Below are 16,151 nucleotides of genomic sequence, written 5' to 3'. Positions count from 1 at the left end.
TCCTTCAAGGCTGCAGCAAATGTCTGAGGCTGTGACACAGAACCCTGAGAGAGTTCCCCCCAATTAAATTATATTATCTTCTAAGGTCTTGAGCTTCTCAGAAAGATCCAGCTGAAAGCTCTCTTGGGTACTCATCATAAAGGTTACCTCATTTTTCATGATCATCTTCACATCAGTTGAGCATCTATCCAGTCTGAGGAGTCTCCTGCCTTGTGATCACAGTAATTATAGAACCAGTGAAAATCATGTTTTCTCTGGCAGATGATGCTTCAGTTCCTGTCTTCTAAATCAGCAGAGAGCAAATATCTCAGGGCTTGTGCTGACTTGACCACTGCCTTCCATTGTCTTGGGCATTTTTTTTTATTTAGTTATTTTCCTGACTTGCTTCCAAAAGGAATAAAACACATGAACCAAAAACATCTACCTAAGTAAAAATACAAAATCGAAAAAGATCTTGATTTAGTTGAAGGAAGTAAAATTCTTGGAAGTGGTGCTATAAATATTGGCAACATACAGTAGGACACCTCTATGTTGCCCTAGCCTTTCTGAATGGTGGATGAAACCCTGCTGAAAAAAAGTTTCACCAAATCTCGGTGAAATTTGAATGTTCTGTACAGTACATATTCACATATTCAGCCAACACATTGTCTTATTATCAAGGCTTCTGGTATGTCTTGTCATCATCTAAGGAGGCTGAGAGCCTTAGGGTTAAGTAATACAGTGGTACAGTATTACTGTACAGTACTTAAAGATAGAGCATGTTCATCATTTACAGGTCGGTCACCTCTTGCCCTGACTACTTGACTACTTCTTATCTGTAATGAGCATTCTCACACTGGCTAGCTGAGTAACTGTGTGTTGGTTGGGAAAGATAAAAGCATTGTTGTATTCTGCTTCTTGTTAAAGGTTTGGTGCCCTCCTTAAGATTACCCATTTGTGCTCAGCTTTGAGGATGGTGGCTTCAGTTGTTCTTGTAGTGTATCTTGTCCTTCCATACTTATCATGCTTAACTCGTTCCCAATTTTAACCATTTTTCTCAGCATACAGCTTGGGTATCTTTAACTGATGGCTAAGCTGATTCTTCCTCCTTCCTTTCCAGATTCTTTATAAGTGTATCTTTGCATTTGACAACTTCCAGTTGTTCTTTCAATTTCTCTTAAAGATTTTGATTTACATTTTGTCTCTGAGGATAAACATTCAGTCTGGACTACAATATTGTACAGTACTGGGGTTTTTGCTTTAACCACAATATTCTCAGCATTCTTGAAGGCTTCCTTCATTCATGGCTGGAGTTATGGATATAATAATGTGTAGGAGGGCCAGGGGAAGGTGGAAATTGGAATGGTTGAATGAAATTAGGAACGAAGTTTTTAGAGAAACAAAATCTGAAACTTCAGACCACTTGGAGTGGAGCCATGAATGTCAACCCTCAGACCTGGGGATGGCATCATGACCGATTCATTCTTAGCTCTGCATGCCAAGTAATTGTGAAAAATGGGGAATTTTACTTATTTTGGGAGATGTATAATTTTAATTTTTCTTATTTGATTTTTGAGGATGCCTTTGTTTTTTAGTAGGAGACTCGTTTTACCATGGAGCTTGGCAGGCAATATGTGCCATGGTATTCAATAGTAGTTATTCAACAATCAATCAGAATAAAAAAAAAAGTCTGGATATTTTATAGTTCTTGTTTGATGTGAGAAAGTTTTGGAAATTATGACAGCCATGGGCAACTGTTTGTTTTCCTGAAGAATTAAGTGTAAATGTCTGGTTTTAAGAAAACCAGAATCACTGAACTAATTAAAAAGAAGGTTAAGACCCAGTCATAAGTATGGAAATGTTTGAATTAAAATATTTTATAAATATAATACAGTATAGTCTGCATTTACGCGGCTTTTGTTTACGCTTTTGGTCATTTACGCTGTGCCTTGCCAGAGTGAATGCTTTAATTACGCGGTAAATTTGGTCATTTACGCGGGAAGCTGTGCGGGCAGGGTGCGCACAAGGTCGCCCAGTCATCAAAACATTTCCGAGTTCTTCACCCGCCACCCACCACAGCCGGCCCAAGTCAGTGATAGAGAGGGGTTTGACAAAGAGGCCCTGCAAGCCTCTGTGGTGGATAGTGATACAAGTGATACAAGTGAGGGCCAATAATCTGCCCTCTGCCTCGGAACCAACCTCCCATCCCCGTGTGCCCAGCCATCTTTTCGACTAACGTAAGTGTTAAAAACCTAATATTATTGACATTTCTCTTAATTATTAATTGTGTGTGCATACCATCATAAAATTTAGATGATATTTTGACTACAAGGTATGTATTGTGTCGGAAGAAGTGGAGTTTGGGGGTCGGCCCAGTCTCTATTTCAATTAATCCCATATGTTCTGTTATTTCATTTCCGCGTTTCTCGTTTTACGCGGGCCTCCACAGGTTCAATTGACCGCGTAAATGCAGACTATACTGTACTGTACTGTAACTGTGGCATAATTAGAATTGAATACTTTACAACATTTGTTAAATAACTTGTCATTTTCTGATTCAGTGAACAGCATCATTTGATATACTTTACCACACCACTTTGACTTTGTTTCTCAATTTATATACATCCAAGAGGTAATACAAATCCATTTTTTTTTACTTTGTCATGCACCTGAAGTATTTTAGCTTCTACTGTACTTACCATAGGTTTTCTCACATGATCTGCCATTTTCAGTGTTCCTGCATAACAAGCTTGTTTGATAATACATTGTGTAATGATGCCTACAGAACTGTCCCATGTTTTCAACTTTTGGAATGAAATCAGTATGATGCAACACATCCCTTTCCTCTCTCTCAAAACATAATCATGATATCTTATGCTTACTACTGAAAAGGAAGCTTCCCATACATGGTCTGTGAATGGCTGCCACTCACATCTTTATAATAAATAACTTTTATGTACAGTACTTCTGAGATAAAAACAAAGCTAAAAAGTACAGTAGTCCCTCTATTAACGAGCACAATTGGTTCCACAGAGTCACTCGTTAATTGAAAATCTCGTTAACTGAATCTATTATTTCAATGGGATATTGGGTAATTGGTTCCAACTTACAGAATTGCATTTAAATTAAATAATAAGTATGCACAAAGTACTGTATATTAGTAATAGAATGATCCAAGCATTAAATATAAACAAAATACAGTACTGGATAGTATACTGTACAATAATGAAAAAATATATATACTTACAGTATATTTTATCACTTACTTTGAGGTGTGTATGTAGAATTCCCGGCGGCTTTGTTTACATAGCGGCAGTGAAAACAGCTGATTGTAGACACAGTCGATAACGACATGCCATATTTTTTACAGAGTGCATTGGTTCTAATGCCTTCTTCATATTTCTTAATAATTTCTCGTTTCACTTGAATTGAAATCGCCTTCCAAGATTTCTTCAGACCCACACTTGATAATTTCACCAATAAAATTTTTAAGTTCACAACAATTTATTTAACTAATTCCAGATTTTTTTATTTAAACCAACACTGCACTCTATATTATTAATATGTTAACTAAATTTCAGAATGACCAATAATTTTAATGTAAACATGCAAAATATTCACGAGCACAACTTTCTCGATGTTTACTCCACTGGAAACAAAGGTAAACAAAAAACCTATTATTGGTGGATGAGTCGATCAGCTGATGCGCACACCAAAACGTGTTTCTCGTAAGGCTGTCGTTAATAGAATTTGTACTCGTTAATAGAACAAAGTACTTACGGGAGGTAACTCGTAAATTGAAATCTCGTAAATTGAACCGCCCGTTAATGGGGGGTCCACTATATTTTATTGTTTATTCTCTGATGTAAAAATTGTATTTACACCTGAAAATCACTAGAATTGCTTCCTTGGATATTTCATTTGTTGAATTATTATGTGTGTAAAGGCTCTTTGGTCTTGATTTGAGGGAAGAAAATGTATGACCTACTGAAAAATATAAGGGAAGGGAAATAATATCTGCCATTCACTGATTTTCTATTTATTTTTGTTGTGGCACCACTCAGTAAAGCCTCACTCTGATGCATTGAAAAAAGTATATTCCTGATTTTTTCTTGATAAGCAGTTTAAGATTATGCAAATGCTTTGCAATAAAACTTATTGTATAGATCATTTTTAAGCCATTAGATTATCCCTGGTGATCGTAATGCAGTATCCCTTTCTCCTCTATTTTAGATTGTGAGTGAACTTCTGATGTGGTATAGACGAGGAGCGCTAACAGTAAGGTCTTGGTCAGAAGATTAATGGAACAACTGATGATTGGTCATAAAGCAAAGTTGTCAATGATATATATTTTGACATTCTTGAGGCAGCATTTGAATCTTGGATCATATCACGTGCACCATATTATTCTTGATTGGTCAGGATACAAAGCTGCCAGTTATTGTGACTGATGTTCATGAAATAGCATTTATATTGTAGACCATCACTTACACTCTTGTCATTTTTGTATTTCCTCATTACTCAAATTTTTTTATTCACATGTACTGTAGCTGAGCTGAACCATTGATCTTGAACCCTGACCTTTTATACATAGTTTGTCTTGTCACATTTTTTCCCTTTTCTTTATATAATTAAGGGAGGTGATGAAAGGTATCACAATCCATTTTCTTGTTGTGTTTGGGATTGGATAAAAATCATGATAGAATGAGAAGGTAAAGTGAGTGAGAACAAAGCTGACTGGTTTTTGAAGCAACATTGGTGTGTGATGACTAGGAAAAGAAGTTTGTGGTAGAGAGAGAAAGTATTTAAAATGTTTTCCTGGTGGATGATGATGTAAGAAGTGTGGGGTAAATGCATTTGGAATGGAGGTGAAGGAAGAGTTGAATAAGTATGGAGATGATGTAATGGAAGACACAGAGAATAGGGTAGTAATGTCGGTAGTGTTAATGTAGAGTGCATACTTGGATTGGTAGTTATGGCTGCAAAATGTTAGATATTGAGCAAAGTTAGATTGGTAGCTTTGTCAAAAAATTATTAATTGGGGAGTAAAGTTGAATTGGTTAGTGAGTTGAAACAGAGTGAGAGGTGAAAGAACAGTGGAGTAAAACAGAGTTAGATGAGAGGATAGAATGCCCTTTTGAATAAATGTGAAGGGAGTACAGTATCAGTAAATGCAAGACTCAAAGGGATATTTGTTTCTAAGTACAGTACGTGTATACTGTATTTGGAATGGAATATGACAGAGTTTTGATGGCTTGTTTAAGAAGGACTACAGAACTTGAGATAAATTAGGAAAACTAATGCGTGTCATAGGGAAGGCATGAAAGGACCTCAACAAAATTTGGCTGTTTAAAGTGTGGATGAAAGTCTTTTGAATGAGTTATGTTTGGTCTCTGGAGAAAACTTGCAATGGAAAGAATACCAGCACATACAAAAGTGATTAGTAGTGTTGATCTGAATGAATAGTGAGTTGAGTGAATACATTAAGTAGACAGTTTAGATTGGTGTTAGAAGAGAAAATATAATGAATAAAGAGTATAAAATGAGGATTCATCATTCATGTGTTACCAGTGTGCTGTACAGTATCAGTTATCACTTCAGAGATTGTGGAGGAAAAAATAGAATACAAGGTGAGGGAATAATTGTTTGTATGATATTATTTTGGTTATTGATATCCTTAATGCAGGTATACCTCAATTTACAGTAACTATACAAAAAACATTATTATAGTAAATAATTTACATCACTACAGATTTAGAAAAACAAACAAAAACAATAGAGAAATTTTCAAATTAGTTTTGTAGGGAAAATGACCAACAAGTGTAATGAACAAGAGCAATACCCCTAGTGGTAGGCAATCCCGCAAAGCTACCTGTATCACTTTAGATATTAAATTGGAGGTGTTAAGGCACATTGAAGCTGGTCATAATATTACATGGAGAATTTTTTGTTCACTAGAAACTTACTGTAGTACTGTATCTTCCAATTTATAATGGGAATCAATGGACAGATATGATTCAGTTTATGACTACTGTAAAATGATTTACAATACAGTAGGGGTTTCAGGAATAAAATCATAAATTGGGGTACAGTATACTGGTACTGTACCAGTATTATCACATGCTAGATGTGCTACTGTGGTGAAAAAGAGAATGATAAAGATTTAATCTTGACAAAATTAATATTATACTGTACAGTCATTAAGAAAAGTATCGACCACCCTGTCATGCGAAACAATATGAACTATCGTGCAAAATCTGTAAATGTATACAGTACAGGTACTTGTACCCGTGGTAACTGGCGTCAGTTGGTTATCACTCATTTTCTATTCCATCAACTTTGGGGTGCTCGATACTTATTTTACTGGCTGTACACGGGATGAGATGTGGAGCCATTTATAGATACTACAGATACGAATATGTTTAAAAGTGTGAGGATCAGGTTTTGAAAGTCTGCAACCATCTGATGACATGAAGAGGTAAAACATGAGATAAGTGGATAGTGATAACGTTGTCAGTAGATAAGTAAATGTGATGCAGAATACAAAACAAAAGTACTGTACTCTGTATGTAAACAGATAAGGGAAGGACATTTCTGGGAAGAGTACTGATATGATAGGTAAGGACAGTGGGATGTCAGCAGGAGTATGAAGTTTGAAATTGGAGAGAATGTTTTGTTTGAGGAATTGTTGAGATATAGAGTTCAGTTGAGAATGGTTAAAACTAGTTCCCTGTGACACTCAAATTGCACAATTTCCTAAGGTTAAAGATATATGCTCTCTCAACTTCTTGATTATTATGAGTGTGGCTTTGAGAAACCTTTGCATGGAATACTTTGTAATGTACAGTAGCTAAAACAACTATCTGTGCAGGTGGGGGTCGATATGCTTTGAAATTTTATGTGTGACTAGTGACAGTCCTCATTTACCAAAATTTATCGCCCGTGGTCTCATATTACAGCTCCTCCCCGACTTACGACCACCCGGACACATGACTGCCTCAGTTGTACCAAAATTTTGTCAAATTACGTATTTTCGAGTCCCAACGTCAGTGATTGCGCTGTGTACTGACAAAATGTTCGTTTATAATTTACTTTAAAATGGCTGGCAAGCTTAAAAGTGAGAGTTTTGTGGTGCTGAGAAGAAAAAGAGACCCATTTTAGATGTTCTATGTATTATTTAAGCATTTTCGACTTAAGACCATTTCGACTTACGACCTGAATTTGGGTCCCTAACCCCATTGTAAGCCGGGGAGGAGTCATATTTCCCACAAAGTATGCACAGATAGTTGTTATAGCTACTGTACCTGTTTACAATAGTTCCAAATTTTAGAAATGTTGCTTTTTGTAGTACCTGTTGCCTGTTTATATGGCTGCCCGAGTTTGTGAGAAGTTAGAACTTACTGTATACATAATACTGTACTACGGTATGCGACATACAAACTTCCTTGGAACATCTAGACATACTTACAGTAACTTGTGAGTATATGAGCACTTTTTCCTATTCCTCGCTTACATTCTCTTGTTCCACCCATTCTCATTCATTCTCTTCTCTTTCTTGTCATTCTAACCCTATCCTCTGCCCCAGAATTTTCAGGGTGGCCCCACCCCCACAATCCCCTGCACCAGGGGTGGTCCTGCCTTGGACTTTAATTAGCCTAGGGCCAATGGTCCTTAGTTATTGCTTCAGCTCCCTTGGTGGTATCTTGTTATGTTTCTTTTTAAGAACCTTGAGTACTGTAGTTAATATTGTTCTCATTTATGGTTGCGTAGGAGAAGGTATAATGAATGTGATGTAGTCTGTTTTTCTATTAGGGTAAGCATGAAGTATTTATATTAAATTGATGTAATAATTGTCATTATTTTGAATGTATGGTAAATGTGGTACTGTGCATGTAAATTTTACCCAGTGGATGTGAACAAAACTACAGCTTCTCCCTGACTTATGACCTACTCGACTTACGACCACCCGCACTTACGACCTGCCTCAGTCGTACCAAAATTTTGTCAAATTACGTATTTTCAAGTCCCAACGTCAGTACCTACACAGAAATTTTTTTCGTTTGTAATTCACTTTAAAATGGCTGGCAAGCTTAAAAGTGAGAGTTTTGTGGTGCTGAGAAGAAAAAGACACACCCATTTTAGATTTTCTATGTTTTAAAGCATTTTCAATTTCCGACCATTTCGACTTACGACCTGGATTTGGTTTCCTAACCCCGTCGTAAGTCGGGGAGGAGCTGTATATTATATTTCAGGGTTGGCATGATTTAAAACAGCAATTTTTGACTCATTAAAGTGTCATAAATTTCATAAATTAATATTTACATGTTACATACATTTTTAACTGCTCTTCAACCTTCATAATAACAAATCAGTGACTAAATATAGCAGCTGCGACTCGAAAATAAGAAATTTTTATGAATTAAGACAAATTTTGCAGTTCAATGATTTGATTGTTTCCTGTTCAGTCAAATTATTGGGAGTACAGTATAACTGAGTCCACTATTAATTTCATTTATCTCTGTAAGAGCAGGCTTCAAAATATTTGGAGAGCAGAACTCCTGCCAACATGTAAATTTTGGCAAATTCAAGTGTAATAGCTTTATTGTATTTTAGTTTTTTATTTCTCTACATCTGACCTAAATATAATGCTGCTTAAGAATTTAACTTGAAACACGTTTATTCATTGGTATTTTCTATATTTCTTTACATGTAGTATTTGATTTCTGTACACGTGTTATTTCATTATGACATTTATGACATTGAAGACATGATTTAAATCAATTTTGTCATAAATCATTTATAACATGCATTTTTCTTTTTGCCTATCATGGTATATTTCTTGTGTTAAGAAAAAACTAATCAATATTGGACCCTGCTGAGGTATGATGCCTCACTTCAGGTGTTCGTGTTAAGTCATTATTTTGAATTAGGGCAAATGTGGTATAAAATTAACTAAGTGCACTTTTTAGTGCTTTATGCCTCATGTAATAATATGACAGTGGTTGTGATCAATATTAGCACAGTATTTTGTTTTTAGAAGTAGTGAGGTACATGTACTGAATTCTGATACTCAGCATTTTCTTCTCATAATAATGGCACACTTACACTAAAGATGGTGAATTCATAGTTTTTGACAATGCCTTTGTTGTGAAATTGTAGGAAATATGGAGAACTAGCAGTGAAGATAAGCATTTTCTTAGAACGTAGTGACTGTACAGTGCTCTGTATATAGTAGTCGGTAAATCGGAAGCTTGTGACGAATCTAGAAATTGAAGTTTTCAGAAATTAGAATATCCTTCACCTTCACACTGGATTCTAATAAAGGAAACATTTGGTACAAAAGTACCCTGGATCAGCACCAAATTTCTGGTCACATGAGCTACTGGTTAGATGTGTTTCTGTCATATCTCCTGTTTGAAGCTATGTGCTACCCCTAGATTTAGATAAGTTTATAATGTTGTAGTTACTGTGTTGAGTTATAGGTGTGTTAACATTTGTTAACAACCCAGTTAGTGATATTGCTGGTGTAATTAGTTTGCAGAGCTTTCAAATCCCAGCAACACATCTTACACTCACATTACATTAGCTCAGCCTATAGATAGATATATCTAGATTTGGATTTTTGGCTCATGTCTTTTAACAAGATACAATACTGTGGTGTCATTTCAGGTTAACTCCCTTACAGCATTGAGTTTATGAAATCTACATGCAACATTTTCTGAGGATGATATTACCATTGGGGGTCCCCATGTGGCAATTAAAAGGATTTAGGAGGAGGATTCTGAAAACTAGCCAACTCTGAATTAAGATGTTCAGTGACAGTTGGATCATTGACCCATTTTCCCACCAAGTCTTAGCTAACTTCTCAAACCACAGTACAAATTCTCAATGTAGACTTGTCTAAAGCGTAGATTACAAAAAAAAAAAAATCTAGGACGGATTAAAAAAAAGCCAGTTTTGTAATTATTCTTGTTGGCTTCATGCTCTTGTAATGAGTAGAAATGTTGATATAACTTTATTAAATAGCATTTGCTCTTAAGACAAAGCAAAGGAATTTCATTATTACAAATGAACAAGTAAGGCATTTCTTTCTACCTCCCTATGTCATTCGTGGCCTACCCCTACTTTACCTCCCCACATCAAATTTCTTCTTCCATCCAACAAGTCACACCATTCACTCCTAGATAATATACACTTTTAGCTAGTATATTCCTGAGCTTAATGAGAGGCCTTTATTACTGACTTCTAGTCAGAGTTGTATAAAATTTCTGTTAGAAGAGATACTTGGAAAGTCTGGAAGTGATATGGTTTTATCATCAGTATTATTTCAGTAGGAAATATTTTGGCTGAGGGTTTAGAACTAGTCATCATGGAAGTAATTTTCCTTCTCACTCTTGCTGCTGGGAGATGAGTCCCTAAACTTCATGCTATTAGAGAGGGGTGATGGTTTAATCTCATGAAGGCTAAGACTAATTTTAAAGTTTTTTAAAAGAATAAGGTGTCAGAATTTTAGTCTGAGGTTACTCCTTTCTAAACTTACGATTGTATGTATTATTTGTAATAATGAAAATTCACACTTATTTAATGGAAATATGTCACTTTGATGAACACTTTTTAGTACCAAGTCATAATTGCATGGTGAAAGCAAACTGTGCCTTAATTTCCAATACAGTACAGTTACTCTGGTTAAGGGTGTTAATATTTCCCAATCTGACAATATTCTTCAGGCACAATATCAGAGGTATTATGTTATTCTTAGCCTTTATATGCAGTATGTCCTTCAGATCTCAGCAGAGGGTATTGTGAATCATTGTTTGGCACTCATAGCTAGTTCTAAGTGTACTATATTATGATATATGTTTTGATGCCTCCCATTTAAGCTGATCTTGATTACAAATGGCCTTAGATTACAAATGAAAGATTAATCATGAAATCTTGTTGCTAACCAAACTGGGACAGGGCAACTTTGGTCCACCTCTTTCTTCCCATTTGGTTAGCTGAGTGCACTGAAAACTGTTGCCGATCCATCTGTCTTGGTTTTCTTAACCAGACAAGAAAGGTTAAAAAGAAACACACACATACATATACAGTATACTGTACAATATGGCAGACCTGTTGCACTTACAGAGGGCATTAAGCACAGGCATTAGGCTCATTACACTATACTATATCGGTCAAAGGAAATCTGCCTGCGTTTGCAACTTATCACAGATGTTTTATGCTAATTAATAATATTATTAATACATACCTGTATTGCTGATATCAGAAGTACAGTATACAGTACAGTATTTAGTGTATTGAAATTGTTATTGAATGTAATATTTTCTTAATTTGTTACCGTACTTTTCTTTTTCTTTTCAGTTAAGTAAAACGTATGAACATAGAGGAGCCATGATTGAGACGTGTTTGAATGAATCACGGGTGAAGGTTCGCAGTTTACAGGCAGAAGCTCTTCACAAAAAAGAAAATCCACAGATCTTGAGGAAGATTCGTAGTGAACAGAGCAGAGTATGTTTCTAGTACACTTGGTAGTTTTTGTGGTACAGTATAATTATGATGAAATGCTACTGTAGAATTTCCGCCGATGCTATAACATTTGCTTAATCTTTTAAAATTTCTAGAACTCATGTAGAATTTTCACTGATGTGGAATTTTCAGAACAGAATTTACATTCTCTTAGAAATTATGGAAGTACGTAATGTAAAAAAAAAATTAAGTAAAGGCAAGGCCTAATACAGTAATTATATTAATGTTATGGTTACCTAGTATGCATCATATACTGTACACTGAAATGTGCTACAGTACAGTCTATTTTTTTTAGATTTTAGCATTCCTAATCTGTGTAAACATCGACCTCTAATATTTGAAAAGTTTTCCCACCTTGGCTCATATTCATTAGAATGAGATCGTATATCTCCTTAAGACACGAAAACTTAACTCTTACTTGTACTGTACTAACTTTCAATATTTGCATCCAAAACACTGCTTCTAAATAGTGTACTGTACCATTCAACCTCACTTGGCAATTAAGATTCTTGTACTTTCATTCTGTATCAATATAAATTATGCAAACACTAGTAACCCAGTTCAGCTCATTTCATGCATCACCTTATACATAATACATTAAACAGTTAAGGTGATGCTACAAAGCCCAGGCTAACTGCAGATTTTGATAATTTGTATATCTTACTTTACCTTATAAATTTTTCCCCCTTCAGTTTTTGTCTTTTTTTTTTCCAGATTCGTGAATTACAGAATGAAGTAACTATCGAAGAGATTATTCGAGAGCGCAGCTTAAGAGTGTTTGAGGAACGGTGCCGTCAGTTTTTTAAACCTCCCAAAGCTGAATGACCAATTAGCCAGTAGGATGAGTCCATAGAGCAGTACAATGATGTCACATTTCTTTCTTCAGGTCCAATAGGAAACAATGCAAATGGGAATAAAGCTTAACATGTAACCAATTTGCATTATTAAAATGTAAGTACAGTACTGTATATTTCTTGGTCAGATTTGATTATCACTGCTTGTCTAGCAAAACTGTTTGTTGTGATGCAGTGGTTGAGTTAGGGTCCTCCTGTATTTTGTGTCTTCTTCGTAGAGGGTTAAGGAATAGTGCTGCATAAAGAGAGCATGATCATACCAGCTTTCATCTCTTCACTGTTTATTCCATAAGCTCATATTCATTACAGTCATACAAATTTTTATTAATCATCTGCAGCTCCCCTTTGTATTTACTTTTTATGGGATAAGTGTATATAGTAAACTTGTTCTAGAATAAAGGCCTTTCACTTGTGGATCCTAATATCCTAGTCAAGTGTGTGGATGTTTTAACCCTTTCAGACCTACACTTGTACCTCATCTACTTAGGACCAGAGTCTTACGCATTTACAAGATATGAACGAATGTTTCTCGTCTCGTTTCAAATATCCTGGAATAGCCGTGAGCCGTTTAATGATGCCATATGTAACCAACAGTTATAATTCACCCTCAGAAATTTCAAAGCTGCTCATTACCCTACAAACACCTTGGAGGACGGATGTTTATCAGAACTCATATCTGGCAACCTTGAGTGATACAAATGCTTCTGGTAGATGCAAACGTAAATACTGTATAAACATAAATGTGTCTCAGTACGGTAGATGCAATATTGATGGGAAGTAGTCGATGAGCACAGGGAGATGTTAGAAAGACATAGTGGTCCAAACTATAATATCATTAAGGAAGCAGGAAGCATAAGGAAACCAGCTGCTAACACTAAGGTTAACTTTTTAAAATTATTGTTTAAAAATTTCTTTCCCCCATAAAAAATTGAGGCTGGAAGGACATACCCACCGAACTTAGGACTGAAAGGGTTAAATAAGCAAAAATCCAAAATTGTAATAATTTCCTGCATAAATTGTTTTTTGTTCTAAATATGCATATACGTACAGTGTTCAAAGTTTTCTTTACAAAGACACACTGTACTTGGGGAATAAGCAATTCTCATTATAGGTAATAGGCATTTCTGTTGAAGATGTACAGGTAAATGTGTTATGAATTACAAGTAACTCAGGCACAACCTTTGGAATAAACTGCATTATAACACAACCATTTTATTCTCGCCTTTATCTTCTCAGAATGATGATAATGACTTGAAACTGTCCACAATACTGTATTTTTGTGTATAGTAATATATTAATACAGTACTTTTATCTGTTCTGCTGAGGAAATTAAACAAGTCCATCTTAAACTACACTTAGACAACACACTCAGTGCATTGGTCATTCATTTATACTAACTTACTGTCGGGGGCAAGTTGATTTGCACCTGTCCAACCCCTAATCTTTGGGAATGGATGTGAGGAGGAAGACTGTAAGCAGTCTTATAAAATTTCCTAGCAGAATTCTGTCAAATATATTCTTTAATCCCTATGCCCCAGCCGGACCCCCCACATGGGCATATTTCAGCAAATAAACATTTTGTTAAAATCCAGTTGAAAGCTGGTATTTCAGGCATAAAATTAGTGTTATCACTCCAAGTATACTGTTGTGGCTGGTATGCACGTGGTCCCCCATGTCCACCAAGGTACCCATGACCTTGCTGAGTGGGGGTGGCTGGTGGAGTGGGGAGGGAGTACCATTGTGTCTTATATCACTGTCCTCACCTCTGGCTGCCTCATCAAACTCTACATCATCTGGGTCTATTTCCTCCCCATCACTGTTTTTGTCACCAGATAGTTTATCAAAGCCACTCAGATCAAGCAACTTTTGATGAAATAGCACTACTGTTGAGGGTGTGGAAGAGCAAGGCAGGTCACTGGTGGGTAACTGGACCACAAGTCTTGAGACAAAGAATATGTGCGAGTTCAATTGCCAAATAAATAAATATCCTATACAAAGTACAGTTAAAACTCGATAAATCGGATTTGAGATGCTCTGGTCACCAGAAAAAAAAAAGTTTATGAAATGGGGAAGATTAAATAAAAATCTTATGAAATGAACAACACTTAACTGATTACTGTACAGTGATCCAATCAGATTTGCTATAGGCCTACTGAGACTAAGAGACATGAGTATGTAAGCAGGCTGGGGCTGATCAGGTGTTGCCACATTCGTCAGGTTTATTTATTGATTCAGTATTATATTCTCATGATTGGCCTCTTATGGTTTATCGTTCATCAAGATTAATATAACATCTTCAGTAATAGAGAAAAAAATACAATACTGTATGTAATTTGTAATATGACTTGAAAATAAAAGGATAAGCTGTATCAGAAGGCTGTTTACTCAAGATGCGTTCATGTGAGCTTTCAGTGGACCAGCTTACAACAGGGGTCACTATAACATACTGTATAGTATTTGATATGAAGATACCTTCTTAAAAACGTTATTTACTACCTTTAAGTATTATATGATGACTCAGTTTGGCTACTTGTACACTTAGACAAATAATTAATGAATAAACCAGGGTTTATGCAGATACATAATGCTTTACAATATTACTTATTGTGATAATAAATACACTACAATAGTATTTATTAAGTGGTGATAATACACAACTGTACTATACTGATTTACAAAGTGTTGAGGACAGATAGTGTGGTAAGCCGATCAGCTGTTTGCTCTTTGTAAACAAATGAGTATGAAATAATTCAAGTTCAGTGTGGGATTATTTTTTTATCAACCTGGCACCAAATGAACCTAAATTATATGAGAATTGTGGTGGAATTGCATAAAGAAGTGTTATTATTGAAATTATTTAATTTCTTCTATGAGCCTAGTTTAATTATTATGAATGTTTTATTGTTTGTTTTTCTAGTTATTTTTGTCGTGAAGAAATATTTTGTGGCATCTTACATGCCGTAGAATATGGTATCTCATTTTTTCTAGGTATGTTGCTCTTGTATCCTGTATGCACACATCCATGATGCCCAAGCCTGGTACCACCGGATGTAGTTTTGACAGTTTGAGATCAGAAGACGACTTCCTTCCCCTCCTGATCACATCTGATTCTTGTTGCATGACAATGAATTATCACTTGCAATAACCCGACACCAGTAGACGTCATTTCCGGCCATGGCTACCTTACAATGGACTTACTGTACAATATATCGTAGAAGATGGCTCAGGCAAGTGTGTTCACTCTCAACACCTGTACGTAAACCATGTAACAGTAGAGGCCTATTTTTATTTTATTAGTCTATTTAATTTCCCTCTCAAACACATATGAGGAAAAGGAACTAACAGTAACTTACATATGACCTGCATCTGTCTACCAGAATGCATTTGACCATTGAGGATTTCTACACACAAATTACATGAAGACCCATGCAGGAGTGTGGTGTTACCCAAGAGGCCTAATCTTCAGGTAATGGTGGACCTCGGTAATCTCGTGAAGATTGACCTCCAGCTAATCCCACCCGAAGTTTAATTACCTGAGGCTAATCTTAAGGTACAAGGTCTTGGGTTTATTGGTCTCGGCTACATAAATACTTTATATATTACTATCACAGATTGCATGAACTCTACAGCATGAATTTTTCCCTTCATTGTACTTGACACTAGTCCAACCATGTCTACATATAAAAAAAATCTCAATCTCTCTAAAAAGGCTTCAGAGATTAAAAATGTCTTAAAACATCGAGTGAAAACTCTACACTCGACTCCTTGGGTATAGTTGGTTTAGATTTAATG

The 16,151-nt window shown here is 35.7% G+C and overlaps 1 protein-coding gene across 5 annotated transcripts in view; it reads left to right on the top strand.

Moving 5' to 3' along the window:
• Positions 1-13,561, top strand: part of LOC121867983 (protein MIX23-like) — a 31,812-nt gene extending 18,251 nt beyond the window's left edge. For 3 of the 5 annotated variants that reach the window (XM_042368165.1, XM_042368162.1, XM_042368166.1), the window contains exons 3-5: positions 4,213-4,257; positions 11,341-11,487; positions 12,220-13,561. In XM_042368165.1, coding sequence (XP_042224099.1) covers positions 4,213-4,257; positions 11,341-11,487; positions 12,220-12,330 — 303 coding nt within the window. In that variant the 3' untranslated portion in view covers positions 12,331-13,561. The remainder of the gene's footprint in view (positions 1-4,212; positions 4,258-11,340; positions 11,488-12,219) is intronic. The other 2 variants (XM_042368164.1, XM_042368163.1) reach the window with 1 other exon arrangement.
• Positions 13,562-16,151: the final 2,590 nt, after the last annotated feature.

This window comes from Homarus americanus, unplaced genomic scaffold (assembly GCF_018991925.1).
Source record: "Homarus americanus isolate GMGI-L3 unplaced genomic scaffold, GMGI_Hamer_2.0 scaffold37032, whole genome shotgun sequence".
Lineage (NCBI taxonomy): Eukaryota > Metazoa > Arthropoda > Malacostraca > Decapoda > Nephropidae > Homarus > Homarus americanus.
This window is presented reverse-complemented; position numbering and strand designations above follow the sequence as displayed.